This window comes from Triturus cristatus, chromosome 12, assembly GCF_964204655.1.
Source record: "Triturus cristatus chromosome 12, aTriCri1.1, whole genome shotgun sequence".
NCBI classification, from domain to species: domain Eukaryota; kingdom Metazoa; phylum Chordata; class Amphibia; order Caudata; family Salamandridae; genus Triturus; species Triturus cristatus.
Window position 1 is genome coordinate 215824181 of NC_140595.1, and position 23679 is coordinate 215847859.

A 23679-nucleotide genomic window follows, 5' to 3' on the forward strand; every position below is an offset into this window, starting at 1 on the left:
TACTGCCTTGTCAGTACTCACTCAGGATCAAGCAGGATCACGCAAGCCATGTGCTTATTTTTCCAGTACATTAGATCCCGTAGCTCAGGCTTTGCCTGCATGCCTGAAATCAGTGGCAGCGACAGCTTTAGCAATCAGACAAAGCGATGCCATAGTATTAGGAAACCCATTGACAGTACAAGTACCACATGCAGTAGAGGTTCTTGTGAACCGAACGCAAACACAACACTTGACCATAGCAAGACTTACCGGTTACGAACTGACATTGTTTCAGCCACACATAGAAATCAGACGTTGTAATACACTGAATCCTGCTACACTCTTACCAGTAATTGGAACCGACCCACTAGCTCATGATTGTGTTGAAATCATTGAAATAAAGACGAAACCTAGACAAGACTTGACAGACGTTCCATTGTTAGATCCAGACCTGACGTTGTATGTAGACGGATCATGCATGAGAACAAGTAAAGGAGATTTAGTGGCCGCGTATGCAGTCACAACAGACACTGAAGTTATTGAGACACATTGTATAGATATTCTGTCAGCCCAAGCAGCAGAACTTGTTGCTCTAACACAAGCCTGTATTCAAGCCACGGACAAGAAAGTCAACATATATACTGATTCACGTTATGCATTTGGAGTCGTACATGACTTCGGAGTGCTTTGGCGGGAGAGGGGTTATTTAACTTCTCATGGAACACATATTCAACACGGGTCCCTCATTCATGCTCTGTTAGACGCGATTCATTTACCGACTGCAATATCGATTATGAAATGCAAAGCACACACGAAGGTTACTGATACCATTTCTCAAGGCAATGATTTAGCTGACAGAACAGCTAAACAGACTGCTCAGAATCGCACATTAGACATGACAAAGCCAATAGTTCAGACACCAACACAGTGTATGGCAATTAAGGATCCCACACTTGACGTAATTGACATACAGACACATGCCACAGCAGAAGAAATAAAGAAATGGACTGAACTAGGAGGGATCCAGACAGATCAAGGATGGATGACGAAGGAGAAATCTGTATGGTTCCTCCCTGATTCCATGGTTCAAGCCATTATAGCTACAGTTCACAGTCCAGCACATTTAGGAGAGAAGGCTATGCTAGACAGCATTCAGCACATTTGGTTCAACAAACATTTACGAGCAGCAGCTAAACAAAAAGTTCGTACCTGTATGATATGTTGTCAGTTTAATCCAGGAAAGAGTGTTCCCGTAGAGCAGGGTGGATTTCAGCCTCCTGACCATCCTTTTGAAGTCCTCCAGATGGATTATATTCAGATGGAACGTTGTCGAGGATTCAAATATGTCCTTGTAGTTGTCTGCGCTCTCTCCCGTTGGACAGAGGCGTATCCCGTATCAGATTACACTGCCCCGACTACTGCCAAGCAGCTAGTTCGAGAATTCTTCCCACGGTACGGTTTACCACGTGTTGTATATTCAGATAACGGTCAGCCTTTCTCATCCGAATTAATGAAACATGTCTCACTCTTGTTGGGATATCAGTGGAAATTCCACTGTGTCCGACACCCCGAGGCAGCAGGTCTCGTAGAAAGACATAACCAGACACTGAAAATCAGACTGTCCAAAATATGTAGAGAGAAAGGTGTCGACTGGATAGTAGCATTACCAGTTGCACTCTTTTACATGAGAATGGTAGCACACTCTAGAACAGGGCTATCCCCGTATGAGGTGATCTTTGGTAGACCGCCGAATATGTGGGGGACGCCTATACCACGTAAAATAACTGATGTTGACTGTAATATGCTGACAGATTACCTGGCTTCCTTGATGTCTGCACTACAATCTTCTCGTTCACAGGTAGCTGCAGCCTTTCCCGACAACACTGAGGCGAAACCCCATGACGTGGTCCCCGGGGACTTTGTCCTGGTTCGGAATTTTGATAGGAAAAGCCAATTGGATCCTAGGTGGAAGTTGCCTAAGCAGGTCCTGCTGACGACCAGAACAGCTGTGAAGATCGAAGGACGGAAAGGATGGGTGCATTCCACCCATATAAAAAAATTTCATGGACTACCTTCAGATATAGACACTGTGCCCTGCACTCCCTCACAGACTGATTCAAAACTTCCTTTTGTTGAACTGAATGACTCTCAGTGCTATAAACAGAAACTCAGGTCCAGATCTAAACTGTCGGACGATTTGATTGTTTAAGTCCTCTCCAAGGTGAAGCGGTTGAATCTGTCCCGACATGTATCCCTTAGGTCTGAATCATGTAGAGTCCAGAATCATAATGAAACGACATGCTTATTGTAAATTACTGCGTAACCACTGTATTGTGACATTATTAATTTTGTTTTTATTGAGTATTTTAGTAATTATTACGAGTATGATTTTGCACATATATCATCCTGTTTCTAAACGTGTTCTCAATATAACTGATGAACATTCTTTTAGTGACCTACCGCCACATGAATTATCTTATAGACTTGCGCTGCGCAATAACACATTCATTAGTATGTAACATCATTCCCATCAGACTAGTAATGCGACCAATTGTTGGGTGTGTGGCCGACTCCCTCCCTATCAGAATAACAAAGGAGTTCTGCCTTTCTTTCCACATCCGTTCACACACAATGGCTCCTGTGGAGCATGGTTTAGTTTATTAAATTCCATAGACCCAGACACAGCAGTTTATCAACAACATTGGATATGGGGAAATCTGAATCTAGTTTTATTCAAAGTCTGTCACCCTAATAAGGAGGGTCACCTCAGTAGAACAGGAACTGATCTAGAAAATGAAGTGTATAAATTAGGTAATTTTACACCTAATCTTATGATTCTAAATGTCAAATCCGAAGTTGAGTTAATTTTGCCCACTATGTCAGTATTTCCAGTTAAGGGTGAATTATGTGTAAGAAAAGTTGGTTCCATACATATGGGCCATAGCCAATGCGTTACTACAGTAGAATATAGTGATCAAGGCAAATCTTCATTTAGAGCTTCTCGCCATTCTTACTTTATATGTGGTCAGACGGCATATATGCGTCTGCCTCTAGATTGGGATGGTACCTGTTACATAGCATTCCTTTTGCCACCTGTTTTCCTAGCTCCCCCTGATTATTATCGAAATGTTCATTTAGTACACAATAGAGAGCAAAGAGATCTCCCAGTTGTCGATTATACTGAGACATCATGGGACAAGTATGTAGATTTCAATAAAGGTATCTTTCCCTATATAGGTACTATATCAAATAGTAAGCTGATACGCAGACTCACCAAGACTCTTGAAGCTGTAGTAAACGAGACTATAGCCGCCCTAGGCAATCTGACAGAGGAACAATCAGTGATGAGAATTGTTGTTCTCCAGAATCGTCTTGTCCTTGACGTCATCCTGGCCGATAGGGGCGGAGCTTGTAGGGTCATCGGATCCAGCTGCTGTATATTCATACCAGAAAATTCGCCATCTGTATATAAAGCTATAACACGCCTTCATAAGATTGTAAGCCAGATACACGAGAATCCAGGCACTTGGACGTGGTCCGGGTGGTTTTGGAGTGTGATATCAGCCTGGGGATGGAGAGTTCTATCCTTCCTAGGTATTGGCCTTCTTATGCTCTTCAGTTGTTGTCTATGCCTGCAATGTGGACCAGCGATTTGTGGTCTGTGTGCCACATCGTGTATTCCACATCAAGGTTTTCGCTCAAGATCCCGGAAGAAGAAAGAAGAAGAAATGATGCTCCATGAGCAAATCAATGGAATGATGAAGATTAATGTTTCTTGATGGGCAAGTAAGGGGACAAGGAGGGAATGTGGAAAAGTGGATTTCCCTGGTCAGTTATGTCCCCTATCTTGGACCCCAACGGTTCTATATGCATGTTACAAGTACATGTATGTTCCCTCCAGTTCCAGTTTCTAAGACGCAAACATATGTGTGTCTACCGTCAACATGTTCTCTGTCAGATCCGCCATCAATGGGCTGGATATTCGATTCCTTAGTATGAAAGGCCACCGACTTTATATGGCTAAGTTACTCCATTTTTACAGTTCAGGCGAGTAGGCCCGATTCTGTCCTCAAAGCCTTTCCCTGCTCTCTGTCTCTGACAGCTTCTGCTTGAGCTCGCATCTGTATCCATGAACTTTGTCCTACTCCCTGTGCAGCTAACGGTGCCTGCCTCGGCCAGTTTTCGCCTGTCTGCCAAGAAGTTGTATTTCACCTTCGAATTATCTATTTTGCTCTCCAGCCGATGCATTCCTGTCCAGTGATTTAGGTAAACATTTCCTTTAGCTCACAAGCAAAGGACTCAGCCTTTCCGTCCTCCTGCAAGTGATTCATAGCCCTGTTGCCATGGAAAGTTTTCTGCCCCTCGCATCTCATATAGACACTTAGACGCTTGTACACGCACACAGTCAGTATAGAATAGATTCTGTCCGAGAGTCTCTTCCTTGTGGATAACATAGTTCTTTAAACATAGGATGTTAGATATGATTTGGGATTAGGATGACTTGACCCCAGACTTCTCGTCTCCACATGTAGAGCTAAATGTCAAGTCCCCTTCACCCCCTAGTTGCACGTCAATTACACGTCATGCTGCCGCGCGCGCATCTATGCCAAGTATTATCTTATAGATCCACCTATGTCTGATAATTCTAACCAATCATGTTTCTTTTATTCCTTATTACGCCTAGTTTCGATTATGTCACTGTCACGTCATTTTTCTTATCAAATGTTACGCCTTCTACATTCGTTTCATTGTAATGTACTTATTATAAAAATACATGTCTGTTAATAAATTATTGTACTTCACTTCCTGAACCTTCGTGGTGACGGAACCTGAGGGCCGCGACTCGAGTCGGCCATTTTGAATGGAATAAAGCCCATTAGAAACCTCTTATACCACGGATTCTGCCTCTTGTTATTTTGAGCTATTTTACTTTAATTTAAGATTCCGCATGAAATTCAGTCAGGTAATATTTATTTTATTTACCACACCTGTTCCAAGAAACCCTTTGGCTGCCAATTTTCCTTTTTGCTTAAACAGACAACGTGACCCCAGAGCAGTTGAGGAAGCACAAGCTCAGGAAGGACCGCTACCTGCACATTTGAAGAGTCGCAAAGGCTCACAGGGTGACGAGGAAGTGACACGAGGAGGGGAAGGCTCTGGGAAAATGAAAGTTCTTCCTTTAGGGACCACCAACCTTGGACACTCTAATCAAAGGAGAAGATGGCTGTGCAGGCCAAGGTACCTCCAAGGCACTGGTACCCAGCACCTCCACCAGCAGACCATCACAACCACCGATCCCTAGACCTCAGCCCACAGGAGGGGCTATCTAATTTGAGCTCAGCATAAAGAAGGACCTGCCGGATCTAAAGTTGATGGTGGTAGCGCTTGAGCACAAGATGGACCTGGCAATTACACTGCTCCAGAAGTGAAGCATGCAGTGGCAAGAACCTAGCCACGTTAGCCACAGTGAGCCTTTCTGTCCTTCCCCTGTACATAGTTTTAATGTTGCTTGTAATGGTTTAATAGCTTAGTTGAGGTTAGTTAGTGTAATTATAGTGTAAGGGTAGTGGTTGTAGGTTTTTTTTAGGGATGAGTAGAGGTACTTTGTGTTTTTCTGGGGTGGGGGTTGATGTGTTTTATATGTGTTAAGAAAAAAAGCAACAAAAAAACAACAAAAAAAACAAATGTATGATTGTTTACAATTCTATGTGTGGTTAGTTGATGTTTAGGTGGAGTTTCTGTTGTCCTAGTGTGATGACGTGCCTTAAGGGGGGTGTGGGGTTGATGTTTATCATGTCGTGCTAAATGTGTAGAGAAGCTAGGTTAAGTTAAGGTAGTTTTAGATAATATATAGGATTAGGTAGTGTAGGTTAGGTTAGATTAGTTAGTTAGTGTAGGTTAGGTAGTTTTAGTCATTTCAAATTTTTCTGTTGACCTTAAATGTCATTTTTTACTATATACAGGTCTACATCATGATTTACTTGTGGAAGTTAGCATGTGTCCTCAGGTAATGTTATGTACATGCATTTGTCTTTGCTAGCAGTGTTTGACAACATGTGTGAGTAGGTGTTTTAACACAACAGAGCTGCTCCCAGCGGGGTGATCTATGTGCAAATGTTTCTAGGTTAGTGAGTGTAGGTATCTCACAAAAAAGTGAAGGACCGGTCTCACACACCACCAGGTGTCAGGCTTCATCATAGACCAGTCCTCGCCCTCTAAAAACTTGGTTTGGTAGAGGGGGGGCACACACCTGACGACAGGGATGCACTTCTAAACTAAGTGGGGGCCCTTTATAGAAAAAAATAAGTTAAAAAGCCATTACAGACGTCAAGTTAATTTAATATTGCTGGCATCTGTATGGTATTAAAACATAGGGTTATCGGTACCTTGGGGATGTTATTGTCCCCTCACCAATATCAATAGGGTCGACATGTTTCTGCCAGGTGGCTCAGTAGGGTCCGGGGCATTCATCAGGACCTAAGTGAAAGAACTGAGGGCTCCACTCTTACCAAACTGTGGTGAGAGGGTATCCACTGTGTGGGGTGACAGGATCACACTCCAGTATGAAATGGCCTTTGCTTCTAGTGCCTGTAAGAAAAACAACAGTTTGTGTGGCGAAACAAAGCATAGAATTGAATTCACACTCAGCCTCATGCACAGATAGCTAATTGTGAGTGGCAAAGAGTGAAAAACTTAGTGTCAGTCATCTGTGACTAAAACAAAAATGGAGGAGTGAACCTCCACATTGCTTACCCTAAAGATGGGCAGAGTGCCCCATAGGAGGGTGAGGGCAGGAGACCCCTGTTGGTCCAGCACTAAAAATGAAAAATGAGGAGAAAAAACGACAGAATGCCTGATATTAACAAAATGTTGGCAGTTGCTAAGTGGTACATATATGAAGTTCCATGATAACCAGGTTCAAAGTACCTGAAAAGGAAAAAACGACACATTCATTCACACATTCATACTCTTACTGATACGTGATGTGATCTCCGCTGCTGCGCCTTTGTGTGTACTCCTCCTCTCCTCGATGTGGAAGGACTGAAGTGGCCTCTGGCTATATATAGTGTGTCGGTGCTGTTTAATTAGGGCCATAGGTGGAGATAAGTGCCTTAATTAGCTACCGGATTGTAGAATCCGGTGTCTCAAAAGTCGTGCTGAAAGAGATCAGGAATACTGCCTGACCCTCCAAATAAGGGCTTCCGGCTTATATGCGTTCATTAGTAACGTAGCAGCCTAAGCGGAGCCCTCGTCAACCAGTGACTGGGCGTGGAGGCTTCAGAGGTGTCTGGTATATGGCGCATGCGCGTTGCAGCAGATGTTGCGCACATGGGTCGGTGAATGAGACATATGCACTGCCGCGCTAATATGCATGCATTAGTAAGGTAGCAGCCTGAGCGGAGCCCTCGTCATCCAGTGACTGGTTGTGGGGCCTTCTGAAGTGTCTGGTATATGGCGCATGCGCATTGCAGCAGATGTTTCCGCACACGGTGTAGCACAGCTAAAAAAAAAAAAGGCCCAACAGCGATTGTATTTACAGCGTATGCAAAACGCTGGAGAAAGTAGTCAAAAGGCACCCTAATCATAAAAATGTGCAATTGCGGAAAGTTTAGTTTTTGGCATAGTGTGTACTCGCTAGGGCCTGTAGTGCCAGTTAGACCTCCAAGAACTGGGGTGATAGTGGCAGCGATGTAACATTAGTAAGAAAAATAGTTGCTACATACATCCAACTGGTCAGAGTTGTTTGTGTGTAACTTAGTAAAAGGAAAATGAGTAGGTGTTTTACCTATAGACAGGGATCTTTCAGGTTGGCCATGGCTTTACATTATCTATCTACAGACATTGTTGAACAGTGCATGTGGCAATCATGATGGAAATGGTACAAAGTGCAACATATGAATTCACATACAATCTCTCTGTGTGGGTAAATCATGAGACATGCTTTGGAAAGACTTGGTCAAAACATTCATCCAAATTGAAGGTTTTTGGACTCACACACTGATTGCTGCACTGTACACACTCACATTTGCAGCGTTTACTTGTCGCCCCGATGTTGTTTGCTTGCTAGTATCCAGGGGTAGACAACACTTGTGATGTGACTTCATTCACCATTAACAGTGACTGCATGACACCTGTTGCATTTCATGCTTGCAACCTTTAGTAACCACTTGCTAGTCAACACACATATAGGGATAACAAAATATGTTTCCCTCTCACAGTCTAGTATTGTCCCTTACTCCAAACAACACATGTCCCTTTGTCAAGTAGTTGGTGTCTTTGCCTCACAGAATGCACAAAGGTCAACTTGGTCCAGACTCCAACAGTCAGAGAACAGACAGGTATTACTAAGTGCATTTATTTAAATGTGCAAATCATGGTGCGGCTCACAGGTACATTTCATAGGACAACAGCCCCAAAAGATGTTTTGAGCCAGTGGATGTCCAGAGTCCATGGGGGTACCATGTCATGGGACATGTGGAGGAGAGGAGTGCTTCAGTGAGGAGGATAACCACAATATCTTTAGGGAGGATAGGTCACATTGACAGTCCACAAATGGTTAATGTGAACAGAGCGAAAGCAAAATGAGAACAGTGGCAGCTGATATTCCCTGGCAAGTTCATAAGCACAGGGCGAAGAAGAAACTGGGTATGTGGCACTGATGAATGCTACTGGACACTTTTTTATTGAGAAGAGGTGCAGTCACATCTTCCTACTCTGATTTATGCCTTGTCTCCCTGCAGTCAGAGTGCTGTGCTGAAGGGGCCCCCTGGAGCTTGGGGGCCCACCCTCACCGCAGGGGTTGCGGGGACCTGTGTTATGCCCCTGCTGCTGGTACTGCAAAACAGAGGCAATGTCACAGTGGTAGGCAGCCATGACAGCAAAGTGGGAGTCCTGTTTCTGCTCCATGGACTCTAAGATGGTTCTTATTGCCCCAGCTGGTTGGTCACCTCACTGGTGCCACTTTGGCAGGGCACTTGTTCATGTGTAGGACACCTGTTGCACAAGGGTATGGATTGTAAATCGCTCTGTATTTACCTTTCAGATGACTGGATCTCAGCATTGTTCTCACTACCATTTGCCTACTCTGAGTGGATGGGCCCTGTCATACTAGTCAGATTATGATCACTGACGTTCAACCCATTTTATCATGACCAGAATTGGTTATCTGCAGGGTGCTCACATCGTTTTAATCAGATCCATGCACTTGTATGTGTACATGCTTTCTCAGGCTGTTCTCAATTTGGTCCTAGCAGCCGACTTACTGCCACACAGTGAAGGGACCCAGATCATACATTGATTGTCTTGTGCCTACGATACCTACATTACACGTGACCATATTCAATGGACTGACATGGCAGGCTGTTATGGAGTGATATGGGTTTCCAGCACCCAACATGGTAGTTGCACTGAGAATGATGACATGTACCTTCACAGTTTTCTAAGACAACTGGGCCCATCCACCTCATCCTCTGACCTTTCCTGACTTGTGTCCTTTGTGGTGACTAAATAGTTCTCTCTTTCCCTTGACTGTTCCCTGTATGACATCCTCTGACTTGTACATGTGGCACAGTGAGACAATTTTCGACCAGATTCCCTCCCGGCACATACCACTTCTTCACCCAGGTCTGCTTGATATGTAGAATGTAGTACAACAATGGGCTGTTGTCTGTCATCCTTAACCAGCTGCTACACAAGTGTGACCCAGTCAGACACAGCAGTGCATGTGTATTTGTGAGGGTACCTTGTAGTGAACATGTCCCTTCTCCCCTCCTTGCAATGCAATAGTCTCCAATGTCAGAGAGAGTGGCAGTTCGACATGCACATCAAGCACCTACTATGCACTGCACTAGCAGGAGCCCACCAGGGCCACACACCATCATTTGGTTTGACACACATGAGTGCATATTTACAAGGGCATTGCGCCACCAGAGCGTCACTTTTTACAATGCTCCGTTCTCGCATGCCTTTGTGTCAGAAGGGCATGAAGTGTGTGTTGTGTAGGTGTTCCCACACAACACCCATTGCTGTTTCACAATGCCACAGATTTACAGTAATCATAAATCTGAGGCTGTAGCAAAAACTGATGCCTTTCAAAAGGAGGCTTTAGAGTGGGTCAACATGGAGGAATACATTGTTTTCTCTACGTTTTTTCCGCAGCACACATAGAAGGAGAAAAACCTAATTATTGACTGTTTATGTGCAAGAAGGAATGTGCCTTATTTACAGGAATACATGCCACCCCTGTGCTCACCCCTGCACCAGTACAAAAAGAACAGCCGTGCACCAACACATGCACCCTTGCAACATGGTGTCTTCTACTGTCCTGAAATAAATCTCACACTTTTTGAAAATTCACCAAACTTTCCAGAAGTGTGCATGGAAAGATGAAGCCATTGTAGATCGCAGGCATAAACCACATGTATTTAATTTACATTTACCCATGCAAAACGATATTGTATTAGTGAAACGTGATTTTGAAACTTTATCTTCTCACTGTGGAGAAACTTCTTCACCTACACTACCAACAATTTTGGGGCGGTTAGCTTCCCCATTCCTAGCCTGGAAATTGATTTACATCTGTCCATGGCAGACTGTGGAAAGATTTATGACTCCCCACAATCAAGTGACTTTCTTGGTTTTTCCTAATATTCTTGGAATGCTAAATTGCTCCCACTGAAAGAAGAGGAAACTGACTGAGTATATCTTTTTCAGAGTGAAAACGGCATTTTGTGGGTCACAATCACTTATTTACACTCGATCCAGGGGCAAGGGAGAGGGAGCACTCCTGATAGCCCCCAAGCGCTAGTTCTATCGGCTGGTGGGCTATATCTTTATTTTGATTGCATCGCTTTGATCGCATGCTGGTTACGGCCAATACTTTCAAAATTGTGGTACTTTTTAATTCCAGTATTGTTTTTAAAAGCGTATTTTGCACACCTACTTTGGCACTTACCTAAATTCTACTGTTGTGGAAATTGCAGAAATTACCGTTAGCATAAGCTGAAGCCATTTTGTTTGTGGCATCCATTTTAGTTAGCCATGTGCTTCTTCCGTCTTCACTGTTGCCTGCTTTTCTATTCTGCTTGAGTCATCAACTATAGTTAACTCTTTCAGTACTGAGCCAGAGCACTGCCCATGCTCAGAAAGGCCTGTAGCTGCTACAATGCACCTGTCCTAGAGTGTAATTGTCAGGCTGTTTTAACTGATGTAAGCATAAATGTTTCCCCTCCCACTCTGTTGACCAAGCAATTTTTCTATGCCCATGTTAGTCAATAACTATTCTCGTATGTGCCAGTACCTCCCCTATGAGTCTCCATGCTGACTATGCAACAAATGTATATATAAGGCCCCTGGTTTCTGCATTCTATGGACTACCTCCTACTGTAGCCTGAGGGTACTGTATTGACGTAGTCCCACTCATGAGAGGTTAATAAATCTATTTCTTTGATATTACAGCTTCCGTGCCAATCTCTTCTTTGTTGGTTTAAGAACCAGTGGACAGATAAGGGTGAACCCCTGCATCGACGGGCCTCTAAAAAGGCTCATTTCCACACTGTTGGGGGAACTGAAGTGCTGCCCCCTCGTTCCACCGTGAGGGGGGCAGACATCTTGCCTGACCTTGGCTTGCCTGATTCACCCACTTCTTTTTGTCTAGAGGAGGGGCTAAGACCAGGGTAGCGGTCCAGGGACTCTCGCCACGGCCACTATTTAATTAGATGGAGTAGCGGGCGCACAGTGGAGAAGGAGCACTCCTGATAGCTCCCAAGCGCTAGTTCTACCGGCTGGTGGGCTATATCTTTATTTTGATTGTATCGCTTTGATCGCATGCTGGTTGCGGCCAATACTTTTAAAATTGTGGTACTTTATAATTCCAGTATTGTTTTTAAAAGCGTATTTTTCCCACCTACTTTGGCACTTACCTAAGTCCCACTGTGGGGGGAACTGAAGTTCTGCCCCCTCGTTCCACCGCGAGCTGAGTGTTCGATTGATGTGGAGGGGGCAGACATCTTGCCTGACCTTGCCTTGCCTGATTCACCCACTTACGCTTGTCTAAAGGAGGGGCTAAGACCAGGGTAGCGGGTCAGGGACTCTCGCCACGGCCAATATTTAATTAGATGGAGAAGCAGGCGCACAGCGGACGTGTGCAGCAGTGCGCCAAAGGCAAGTCCATCTGTGCCCGTCCGCGGCAGGCCGGGGCCAGGGCCCAGCCATTATGCCCATTTAATTATTTACTCTTCATTGGAATTACACCGCAGGGCTGCCAAGGCAAATAAGGCGATTGTGCCTGACATTAAACACAAGCTAGAACGCTACGGATTCTTAAACCTTGACCCAGTTGCATCCTTGCTCATTCTAGTAGTTGAAACCCCGACTCCTATTCAGCATAAGCATGCTGCTATTAGGACAAAAAACCCTGATCCTAAAGAGCTAAATATAATTTACCTTGGCACACGCTCTATGGTCAAACACCAATTAGAAATGTTTAACCTTTTAGATACTGAAGCCCCAGATCTGCTACTGGTTACAGAAGCTTGGTTGACCCTGGAATCCATGCCTGACATCTTAGCGGCTCGCCCACGTAATTATTACTTGATGCAGTCCAACATACCTCCTGGGAAAAGAGGAGGAGTAGTAGCAGCAGTCATCAAAAAATAACTTTCGGCCACTTCTATTGCCTCCTTCAAAGCGGCCTCAGTGGACAGTCTGACACTAAAACTTATATTTCCCAAATCTACATTAGTGTGCATACTGATCTATAGACACCCCACTGCAATAGGAGAGTTTGTCACAGAATTAGCTAACTACTTGACCCCACTTACCATAGACTATTCAAAAATTTTGTTAATTGGACCCATTAATTGTTGGTCTTCAGAGGAAGGGGGAAGTCAGGGTTCTAAAGAGCTTTTAGACCTATTAAACAATCTGAACTTAGACGGACACATACCGGAACCCACCCACATTAAAGGACATTCACTAGATCAATTATGGACCTCTAACTTCATGGTCCGTAACTTAATGGTAAAGCCGTGTGCATGGTCAGATCACCACCTCATATACTTTGCTATAAATGGCCTCTCCTTAGTTAAACCGCTGAATGGCCCGAAATTACAGACCAGAAATCGGAATCGTGTCCAATTGCCAGAGTTCCTTAACACCTTGAAATCTGCACTCCCGCCGATAACGAATAACATCAATGAGCTGGAGAGAGCCATCTCCAACTGGCAACTACGTGCATGTGAGATGCACGCCCCATTGCAGAGGAAAGAGAGGGGCTTGAGGCGACATGAAACCTTTAGTTGGTTTACTACAGAGCGAAAACTAGTCAAACTTAAAACCTGTCAGGCGGAACGGAAATGGCGGAGAAATTACTCCCCTGCAGAAAGGAAAATGTATGATAAAGCACTAACTGACTATAAAGCTGCCATTGTAGAGGCAAAACAAGCCTTCTACACTAACAGGGTACTTACCTCTGGAAACAAATCCAAAGATATTTTTAAAATAGTCAGAGAAATCTCCAATCATGAACGCATTACACTGGCCATCACCCCCTCCAAAGTCTTATGTGATAATCTGAATACTTTCTTTATTGATAAAATCAAGACTATTCAGAATTCTATCTCCTCTAGCCCTCAGGAATTGAAATCACACAAGCAATATATAAATCCCATAACGATGTCTAGTTTTCAAAACATTACCTTGGATCGGCTTGCTGAACTAAGAAACAAGATACAATCTGGTTCCCCCAACGACCACTGTCCTGCTAGGATACAAAAAGATCTTCTTGTTCATTTCCCAGCTACTTTTCTCTCTCTTCTCAACACCTCCTTAGAGCAAGGAGTGGTCCCACATGTCTTCAAAGAGGCAGTGCTGGTCCCATTGCAAAAGAAAGCTGGAGTAGACCCCGGCCTCCTGAGCAATTATAGACATACTCTTCCCTTTTCCGGCAAAATTGCTGGAGGCATATGTAGCAAAACTTCTTTGTGCATTCATCGAAGAAACTAATTTCCTGGACTCTCATCAGGCAGGTTTCAGACCATCACACTCTACTGAATCAGTAATCTTGAGTGTAGTGGATGATCTGAAGGAAGGTGTAGATAGAGGATGTACACAGGCCCTGGTTTTACCAGACCTGTCCGCTGCATTCGAATCCGTGGATCATTCCATATTAACGGATAGAATGGCATCGGCGGGTCTAAGGGGCACGGCTCTGGATTGGATGCTCTCGTTTTTAGGGGAACGTACCCAGTCTGTCAGGCTGGCACCTTTCAATTCAGCCTGGGTCAATACTATATGTGGTGTACCCCAAGGATCATCCCTCTCCCCTCATCTGTTTAACATCTATATCTGTCCTCTGATCCATGTTCCTCAAAACTGGGTAGTGAAGGTATATAATTATGCAGACGACATGCAGCTGATTTTCCAGATTGATGGGATGGAGGAATCCAAGGACTTCTTCCAAAACACTATGCTTTTCATTAAAGATTGGATGAGTCACAACTATCTCAAATTAAACTTTGATAAAACAGAGATAGTTATCTCCAACAACAGACTCGATCAGTGACGCCAGCACACTGGCCAGCTGTATTGGGTACTCCACGTATCCCTAAAAATTCAGTCAAAAGTCTAGGGATCAAAATAAATGCTAATCTATCCATGCAGGAACAGACCAACCTGGTCACCTCATCATGAGTTTACTACCTGAGGAACTTCAAGAAAATCAGAATATTTTTCACCAGGGAGGCAAGCATGATTATGTCCAGGCTGGATTATGCCAATGCAAACTCTTTAGGGCTCTCTGCCAATCAAACCCATAGGCTGCAGTTGATTCAAAATCAAGTGGCTACGCTTGTCTTTCCTCAACCGAGGCACTGTCACACTAAGCCACTAATGAAGCAGCTACACTGGCTCCCTGTGACTCAGCGGTCCATGTTTAAGACTGGTTGCATGGTCTTTAATGCACTCTGTGAGACGGGCCCCAAATTTATATCCACAAAGATCTCAAGGCACTTTACGTTCTCTGTAAAATTGAGATTGGTGATCTCTGAATAGAGACTGAAATTGACTCGGACGTATTAACCAGTTAGGAAAACTAAATACCTAAAGTCCTGCCCCAAGCAGTCTCCAACAACACTCAAGATCTATACCTTTGGAGGGCCCTGTCCTGCTGAAGGGTACGTTTACGGCTGAGTTGTTGGTGATTGGCAGATACTTTAGTTGACACAGTATTCAGCTGTCATCACCAGTGGTGTGGGAGGTAGGAATGAATAGGAATATTGAAATTAATGTGTCTCCAAAGCTCTAAAACTCAGTGATATCCTGCTATATTGCAAGGTCTGATAACATGGTGCATAGAGGATTCCGGGTCAGATTGCAAAGCAGCATGGGGCTTTTAAGGGACTACAGGTCAAGTTGCAGGTCTATCTTCAACCCTCAGACTTGGCATCGCCATGCAGCAATGCTCACAACAAGAATGTTTATTAGTGCTGTCTGTTGTGCTGTTTTTCTACCTGTTGAACAGGTTATGTTGTTACTAACATATTTGGTGGCATGTGGTAATGCTGAGTAAATTGGGCCAGATCATCTTTAGCTCTCTCAATTCAGGCTATCTTCTGAGGCCAAGGAAGGAACTGGACAAACTAAATGAATGTCTGCGGTCTTTGCCCGCCACACGTTCTCTATCTGTTGATTCACTACATGGTGCCATCCAGGGGAATGGATTAAGAGAGGCGTACAAAATTATGAAGGAATAACACACTTCACCTGGAGTTGGTCAGAACTATCATTAGTCCGAGGCCAAGGTTTGCATTACATGTGAGCAATGTCTGGACTGATATTTATCAGACCCAATAAAACCGGACTCAATTGGTTCAATACTTAAACCTTCGCCTAGAGCCTGAGCCTTTAAATTTCGCAAGCACTAAAACCCTATGTACCGTAGGCTTCTAGCTTATTCCGTTGTCATGCAGAAGATATTATTTGGCTAGCACCAGAACACCCCTTGGGTAATCACACACTTAATAAATCAATAAAATATATAAATAAGATTTATCGGGTGTGATAAAGACCAACCAGTTTGCTCCCGATAATAGAAAATAGCATGTAGATTATGGTGCTTACTGCCACACAATTTGCATGTCTGGGTAGTCACTGGGCATTTTTTCCCAGATACATTTCGGCAGGTCAAATCTGTCAAAATGTATCCAGGTAAAACTGCAGGAGTGTGGTGGGTGTTAATGTACTTATTGGAATTAGGAGTTGGGTGACTAACAGTAGTTTCTGCACATACCAAAATTATTCAGGCCACTCATAATGAGGGCTTAAGTATAAAAGGAGATCTGGATGAGTGTTTTGACTGTGGTTTATGAATTTCCATTATTGGAATGACATGTGTTTTCTTTTATTGCAGAGTGGTCTACAACAAAACAACACGAACAACATCCAATGCCCCAGGGGTGGACATAAGAGTACCTGGGTTTGGGAAGACGCATACTGTAGAATACCTGGACAAAGCCAAACTAGCAGGTACATTTCTATTCATTTTGTTCTTTGACCACTTGCTGTTTGATTTTTTCTCCATATTAACTGGTGACAATGGACAGGTTACAGGAAGGAAAAAGCTTTTCACTGGGAGTAGTCAAAGTCGTTTAATTCAGACATAACACTACTTAGGTATATATAATACCGTTTATTTTGGGCACTGCCCATAAAACACAATCAATCAATACAGCATACGGCATGAATGGTCTAAAATACTTTGTGCAAATAATCATAGGACAAGATGTCATACTATAAAAACAGATTAAAAATTAATATATCTTGCTTAATGTGTGGGAGCCCACAGATGTAAACCCAACAGCACAGGACTGGGCTACACTCAGCATTACCCTAGCCAAAAGGAACATTGCAAGACACTGGGGAGCCCATAAAACACCCTCCCACCAGCAGTGGTGGCGTGATCTTGACAGCGCCATGATGGTAGAAAAGGCAGTATTTATAAATAGGGGATGCCCCCGAAAAAGGACACGAGTGTGGGGGAAATGGAACAATTTTCTGGGAAACATATGTACTCCTCCACCTGAGGACTCAGATTCGGACATAAGTGATTGAGATCCCGAAAACGGACGTGCCATGAGCAGATCCCAATGTGAGACAGAGAAGTTTGGTAATTGTATGGAGGAGGGGGGGGGGGGGGGTTGACACACCTAGGTATTTTGAGGCAATACCAGTACACAGAGAGGATGCCATGTCCGAGCAGAATTTTATCGACTCTATCAAGTTTTGGGATTGAGAGTAGCCTTCCTTCTTAAGGTCCAGGCAATGTGCAGGTAACGTGAGACCGCAAGGGCTAAAAGCTCTCTGGTGTCACTCTTAAATAGTCTCTCCACTTCCCAATAATGTCTCAAACCCATTAGATTACAGGCTGCCACCAACCACCTTTTTTTGGCCTTCCTATAGAGAGGACAGAATAAAAGAAAATGGCTCTCCGTTTCTTCTATATTTGGGCAATTTGGACAAGAGCTAATTTTGGGAGAGGTGTTAAGCCATTTAAAAGTATAAGATCTCAGGGGCAAAACACCACACCGATATTGGACATACAGACATTTTTATTCATATGGGTACATCCTGTTCATATATCGTTCAAACTCTGGTATGCACTTAAGATTCAGGAACTTGCCTGTATGGGTATTAGATTGATGTGCAACCCACGTCTGAGCTAACACTACCTCCCAAAACAACTGTTTAGCCCTTAGAGCATCAGCCTTTACCATTGATTCCGGGTCTGTCCAAAGCTCGGGGATGCCTAATTTGAGTGTTGTTTCATGGATATGTTTCAGCCAGGGTGTTTTCAAATTTCTATCCAGAGCAAAAAAAGGTCTTTCACACACTCTTTGTAAGATGATAATTCATGCGTAGTCTATAACCTGATCCAATATATTAAGGGTTTTGAAACAGCTGTTAGGTGAATAGGATTAAGAGACAAATTAAGACGTAAGGGCGTAGGGGGAGAACTTTGAGGAAGTTTAAATAAAGATTTAATAAATCTATTTTCAACTTTTGTTAACCTTTCAGCATCAACATAGCCCTAGATCTCGGCTCCATATAATGCTGATGTCACAACTGAAGCATTATATAGGGTTAGAACCGGAGAAATGGGTCCACCGGAAGCTGCCCTATAGCGTCTCACTAAGGCAGAGGCTTTTTGATGGAGAACGGTTTCGCTTTTTTCCATCTGCGGTCCCCATGCTAGGGTGTCACTTAACCTCATGCAGAGGTAGTCAAAATGGTGGACTATCTCTAGGGGAGATCCCTCTGCAGTCACCAGGCCTCTGTACCCCCTGTGGGGATTAATCAACATGACTTTCGATTTAGACGGGTTAAATTCTAGCCCTCTTTCCCCACAAAAGTTAACAAAGGCATTTAATTCTGTTTGGAGACCCTTGGGAGTTCGAGAGATTAGCAGGGTGTCATCTGCGAACATAAGTATCGGAGTTGGTATCCCCGCAATTTTAGGAGCATCATGTTTGCATGCCTTCAAACGCTTTACAGCTCCATTTATAAAAAGACTAAATAGAGTTGGGGCAAGGACACATCCCTGTCTAACCCCTTTTGAGATCGCAATTTTTCCTGTCAAATCCCCAGTCGTGTTCCATCTCACTCTTGCATAGGTGTTTTCGTGGAGAAGCCTAAGTATTCTTAGGAGGTCTTGGGGGGTGCTATACCAATCTAACACATCCCATAGCGTATTTCTTGGTACCAGGTCAAACGCCGATCTTAGATCGATAAAAGCGACGTAAAGATGATCACGCAACACTACTTAGGTATACAGGTCCCCTTTCCTATTGTGTGGCCTAAGTAAAAAGCATCTCCCACAGCCCACTCTTGCTTCTTTTGCTACTGTAATTTTACAAAAAATCTAGGAAACCTTTCTCACAAACTATACTTCTTGTTAGCACCTGCCAGAAATAATGTCATCCTCTCTTGTTCTCAGGCTTGGAACCTCCCTGGAGCTTCAAAACCCCTAACAAGCTTTCATTGTTAGGAAATGTCACTGCCACAGCTCACAGATATACCTGGTATCATTGAGAATCTCTAGGGAAATTCCCCACTTCTTGCTCCTATTTTTACAAATTCTCCTTGGTGCCCCTACATATATTGTTTGTTTATTTGAATACCTACATTACCTAAAATTACAAAAGACAAAAACATATTGGCATCATTCAAACAGTTATCTTTCAAGGCTTTATCACATATTTTACTAAAGGGCAGAATTTCAATTTGGAGGATGGAAGTTTGGCATTCAGTGGGAAGGAGTAATTTACTCCGTCCCCTTGACTGCACCTACTTCTGGTAAATTATGAAATGACCGTCAACCTGGCGGTCATTTCTTAAAGCATTGCCAGGAACCACCATCACAGTGGTTCCTGTCAGTGCTTTTTGCAGTGTGCGGCACTTCTTCATCAAGCATGCTGGAGCCACAGGGCAAACAGTTTTCCTTTTACTTTTCTAAAATAAAATCCTGAAGCGGAATTTTCTTTTTGAAATGAAAAAAATAAAATGCTCCCCTTGCCATGGAAGACCTCTCCGTAGGTGAGGGGAGCATTTTATACTTTTCACTGCCCCTTACACCAAGGTTTTTTCTGGCAGTGATTGGCAGTAAAAACTGACGTCTAATTACACCCATCTAAATTAGGTGGGTGGAATTAGAGGTCATCCTCCAACGGCCCTTATGCCATCAGGCAGTCGGAGAGGTTTAGTCATGGCAGAGACAGCGCAGTCTCAGCTGTGAATAAACCAAAGTTCTGCCCGCATTTAAATTGGGCAGGCAGACCACTGCTTTGGCAGTATGGATCTCCATTGTGACGGAGTATCCATAGTGCCAAGATATTAATCAAGCCCTAAGTGCCATTACTCAGAGCATTATTACTCTAAATTTCTTCTCAGATGTAATTATTACAGTACACCATCAAATCACGGTGCAATGTAACATTATAAAAACAATTTAAGTAAAACAAAAATATTCAATATAGGCTTCTCCGAGGGATCAACTCAGTGTATGACTAATTCTGCATACAAAGGAGTATATTCATACTGAGAACTGTTATATTCCCCATATCAAAACACCCATATCAAAGCAGGAGTCCTCTCCTGGGTAGGTCGAAGGTGACTGTTGTGCATTGTGGCTCTGGAATTTAAAGGTGTGGACCTCTAGTAGTGCCTCATGAAAGCATTCTTGATGGAAGGGTTCCTGCCTGATGAGACCAAGGAGGCAATATACATTAAGAAACAAGTATCGATGACAAAACATGGTAATTAGAGATACATTACCACAACGGATGGTGCAGGACTTGTAATGTGAAGGGGAATAGACAGTTTGAGTGCAAGCCTCAGAATCAGGCTGTTGATGGACACACATATCTTGCACCTAAGAGCTAAATTGGGAAACCACCTATTATATCACACAGGTTACACTCAGGGCTCTAGGAGGGGTTGACAGCTTACTACAGATAGCCTTTCCACTTAGATTACATTAAATGTCTCCTGACACTCTGGGCAGATATAAAATGGTAACCAGGCTCATGGAGGGTCGCTCCAGTACACTTTTGGGTGTTTATGCTCCTCCCTCTTTATTGGATTCTAATCTAAAAGTAATGGCACAGCTGTCAGCGAAATCCCTGCTGTGAACGAACGTCATTGGGGGAGACTTTAATGCTATAATGAACGTTCACTACAGAGCTAATTCACTCTCAGCCACAACCAGATCCCCACGCCTTTCTGAGTGGGCTGAAACAATTGGTCTTATGGACATCTGACACTTACATCTTAGGAGGGGGGGAGATAGTAAACATTATACTCACCTACTCCCTGCACATCATTGCGTATTGACTACCTCTTTGTCCCCACCCCAGAAGTCTATACAATCATATATACATGCATATTCACAGGAGGTATAATTGATCACTCCACCAGAGAAGTGACAACATATTGCACTGTGTAAAAGGAGAGGGGCCTACCGAATAAATGCATGGTGATTCCTGGATAATTTCTTCATTGATTATCCTAGAAACCGCTCACAGAAAATTTTGAGTTCAATAAAGGCTCATTTTCCTCCCCAGTCATACCCTGGGAAGCTTATACAGGGCAAAGTCATGTCTTTCACTAAGGGTAAAAAAAAATTGATGGACAGTTAAGAGATGGCAGATCACATGAATCTCTATCCAATAACATCGCTCCCTTAATAATTGGGAAAATTCAGACCTTTTTGTCTAGAGCTCTCATGGAGGGACTGATTTCAGATTTAGAATACATATTTCTACTCAATTTACTTACTTCTTTACCTTGCACTAATGTTCTTACAAAAATTCACAAACATGGTAATTTTCCCTCAGGGCGACCCATTATCTCAGGTAGTGGATACCATGTTGAAAATATCTCTAGGTTTGTGAACTACTTCTTACTCTCATTAGTTCCAAACTTGCCATCGTACATATTTGGTACCAAGGATGTTCTGAATAAAATCACTGACTTTACATGGGAAGTGGACACATTGCTAGTGACTCTAGATGTTTTTTCACTGTACTCATGAATTCCAATGGTGTTTAGAGTCAAATACTTTTTAGACAAACAAGCGCCCACCCTTTTTTACTACACATAAATGATTACTCAGATGATCATGTTAATCATACAAAATAATGTCTTCATTCAGAAGAACCAATGGTTCAAAGTGAAATAAGGGGTGGCTATGCAATCAAAAATGTCCCATTATAAGCAAACCTGTCTATGGGCTGGTGTGAGGCAATATATGTCAAAGGTAAAGAAGCATGTGCATTTTTAGAGTGCGTTTTTTCTGAGGTACAATGAGGATGACATTCTGCTTTTTTGGAAGGGTAAATAGAAACAGCTACAAATTTTGTCACATGTTTAAATAGCAATCAATTTAATGTACAATTCACAATGAAATATAGGTCTGCCAAAATTGATTTCTTCGATTTGGAATTATACATTGCAAGATCATATAATTGAAAGAAAAGTGTGCCCTACACCAACCACATATAATGCATTACTGCACTGAAGCTCAAATCCAAAATCAACACTATACCTTTAGCGAAATTACAAAATTAAACAACAACTGAAGCTCAGAGTCTGAATTTAAGCATGGGTTTGAGGACATGAAAAAAAAGACTTTATGATTGGGGTTATCCCTGTAATACAAAATGGGGTTACCCAAACCACGCAAACCAAAAGGAAATCCCTGTTAAAGAACCACACATGTGGTGATACTCAGAAAATGAACACAGGCGTAACACCTCAGAGAAATAACGGAAAGGATATCTACCATAGTCGTTTATAACACTGATGTTTCTATGACAGACAAGACTTAGTGGAAAAACCTTTTGATGATATGCAAAAGGAGACAACAACTGAGTAAGTTACTCTACTCTGCCCCAAATTCCTGCACAGTAAGGCAAACAAGAAGATTGGTTTCACTCTAAACCATAGGTTTCCACAAATGTGATAAGTGTAGTGTATGCAAATATTCAATCAACAGCTGCTATGAATTGCGGTACAATACTGACCACAAACACTAAGGGGTCGATTAGGTTGGCGGGTGAATCGCGATCCGCCTGCCAATACCCACCGCCTGCCTACCATTTCCCCCCACCACATTATGGTGGCGGGGGGGACCCCAGCGGACCGATAGACCGTCCGCTGGTTTTCCGCCGGTCAGACAGGCGACTGGGCGGAAAGGGGCTCCAATATGGTGGCGGTGTCTGCAAGACACCACCATCCATATTTGGATGAATGCGGGGACGTGCCTTCCCATGGCAGCGTTGCCGCCATGGAAAGGCATTGGGTTTCTGCCTTGGGTGGCCCGTGGCGGGCCACCAGGGTGTTCGGGGTGGGGGGTGCACTTGGGGGGTACTCATTTCCATGCACAAGGTGGTAGGCACCACGCGGTGCCTGTCACGTTGTGCATTCAAATGCACAGCATGCATTTTTTACCTTGTGGCGGGTGCTGCTTGCAGCACCGCCTGCTGCAATGTAAAAAATGCGGGATGCGCCCGTCAGTGTGGCGGGCGCATCCTAATGCCACTGGCGGGTCCGCCGCACCTTCGATGGTGGGTCCCTGGCTCCCTTGCGATGGCGGGCGGACTTTGGGCCCCAAAATTCTCAATTTCATCACCTTTAACACCAAATATTGCATCTACGTCATCATATTCCTTTGTTGACTCATCTCTGGGAAGTATGATTCATCCATTGAAGGAAAGATTTCAAGAAGATATACAATTTATTAGGGCTGATGACACAAGATATCCATTGGACATGCACTTTAAAGACCAATACCGATACATCAAAGGTTCAATTTCATGGTATGCAAATTGCTATACCACTTCCCAGGAGGGGGTAGATACAGATTTGAGACAGAAAAATGGAGGACAAATGGATAGCTCAATTGTGCTGTGTAGATTATATGTTAAACAAAGAAAAAGTACTTTGTTTTGTAAAAGGTTTCCATATTTAGAAAAATGTGTGTATTTTCAGTCTTCCTAATTATAGGTATTAACGCATGTACATGTCAGCATATTCAAATCACACACAATGGTCATAATATTGTGTCATCTGCATATTTTAATGAGCTTAAGTTAAGGAGCTAAATTAAGTTATGAAGTACTCTATAATTAATCCAAGATTCTAACA

General features: G+C 43.3%; 1 protein-coding gene across 1 annotated transcript in view; it reads left to right on the plus strand.

Moving 5' to 3' along the window:
• The window catches only part of LCAT (lecithin-cholesterol acyltransferase), a 474689-nt gene that overhangs the window by 259011 nt on the left and 191999 nt on the right, over positions 1 to 23679 (plus strand). The window contains exon 3 of the mRNA XM_085638505.1: positions 16388 to 16503. Coding sequence (XP_085494631.1) covers positions 16388 to 16503 — 116 coding nt within the window. The remainder of the gene's footprint in view (positions 1 to 16387; positions 16504 to 23679) is intronic.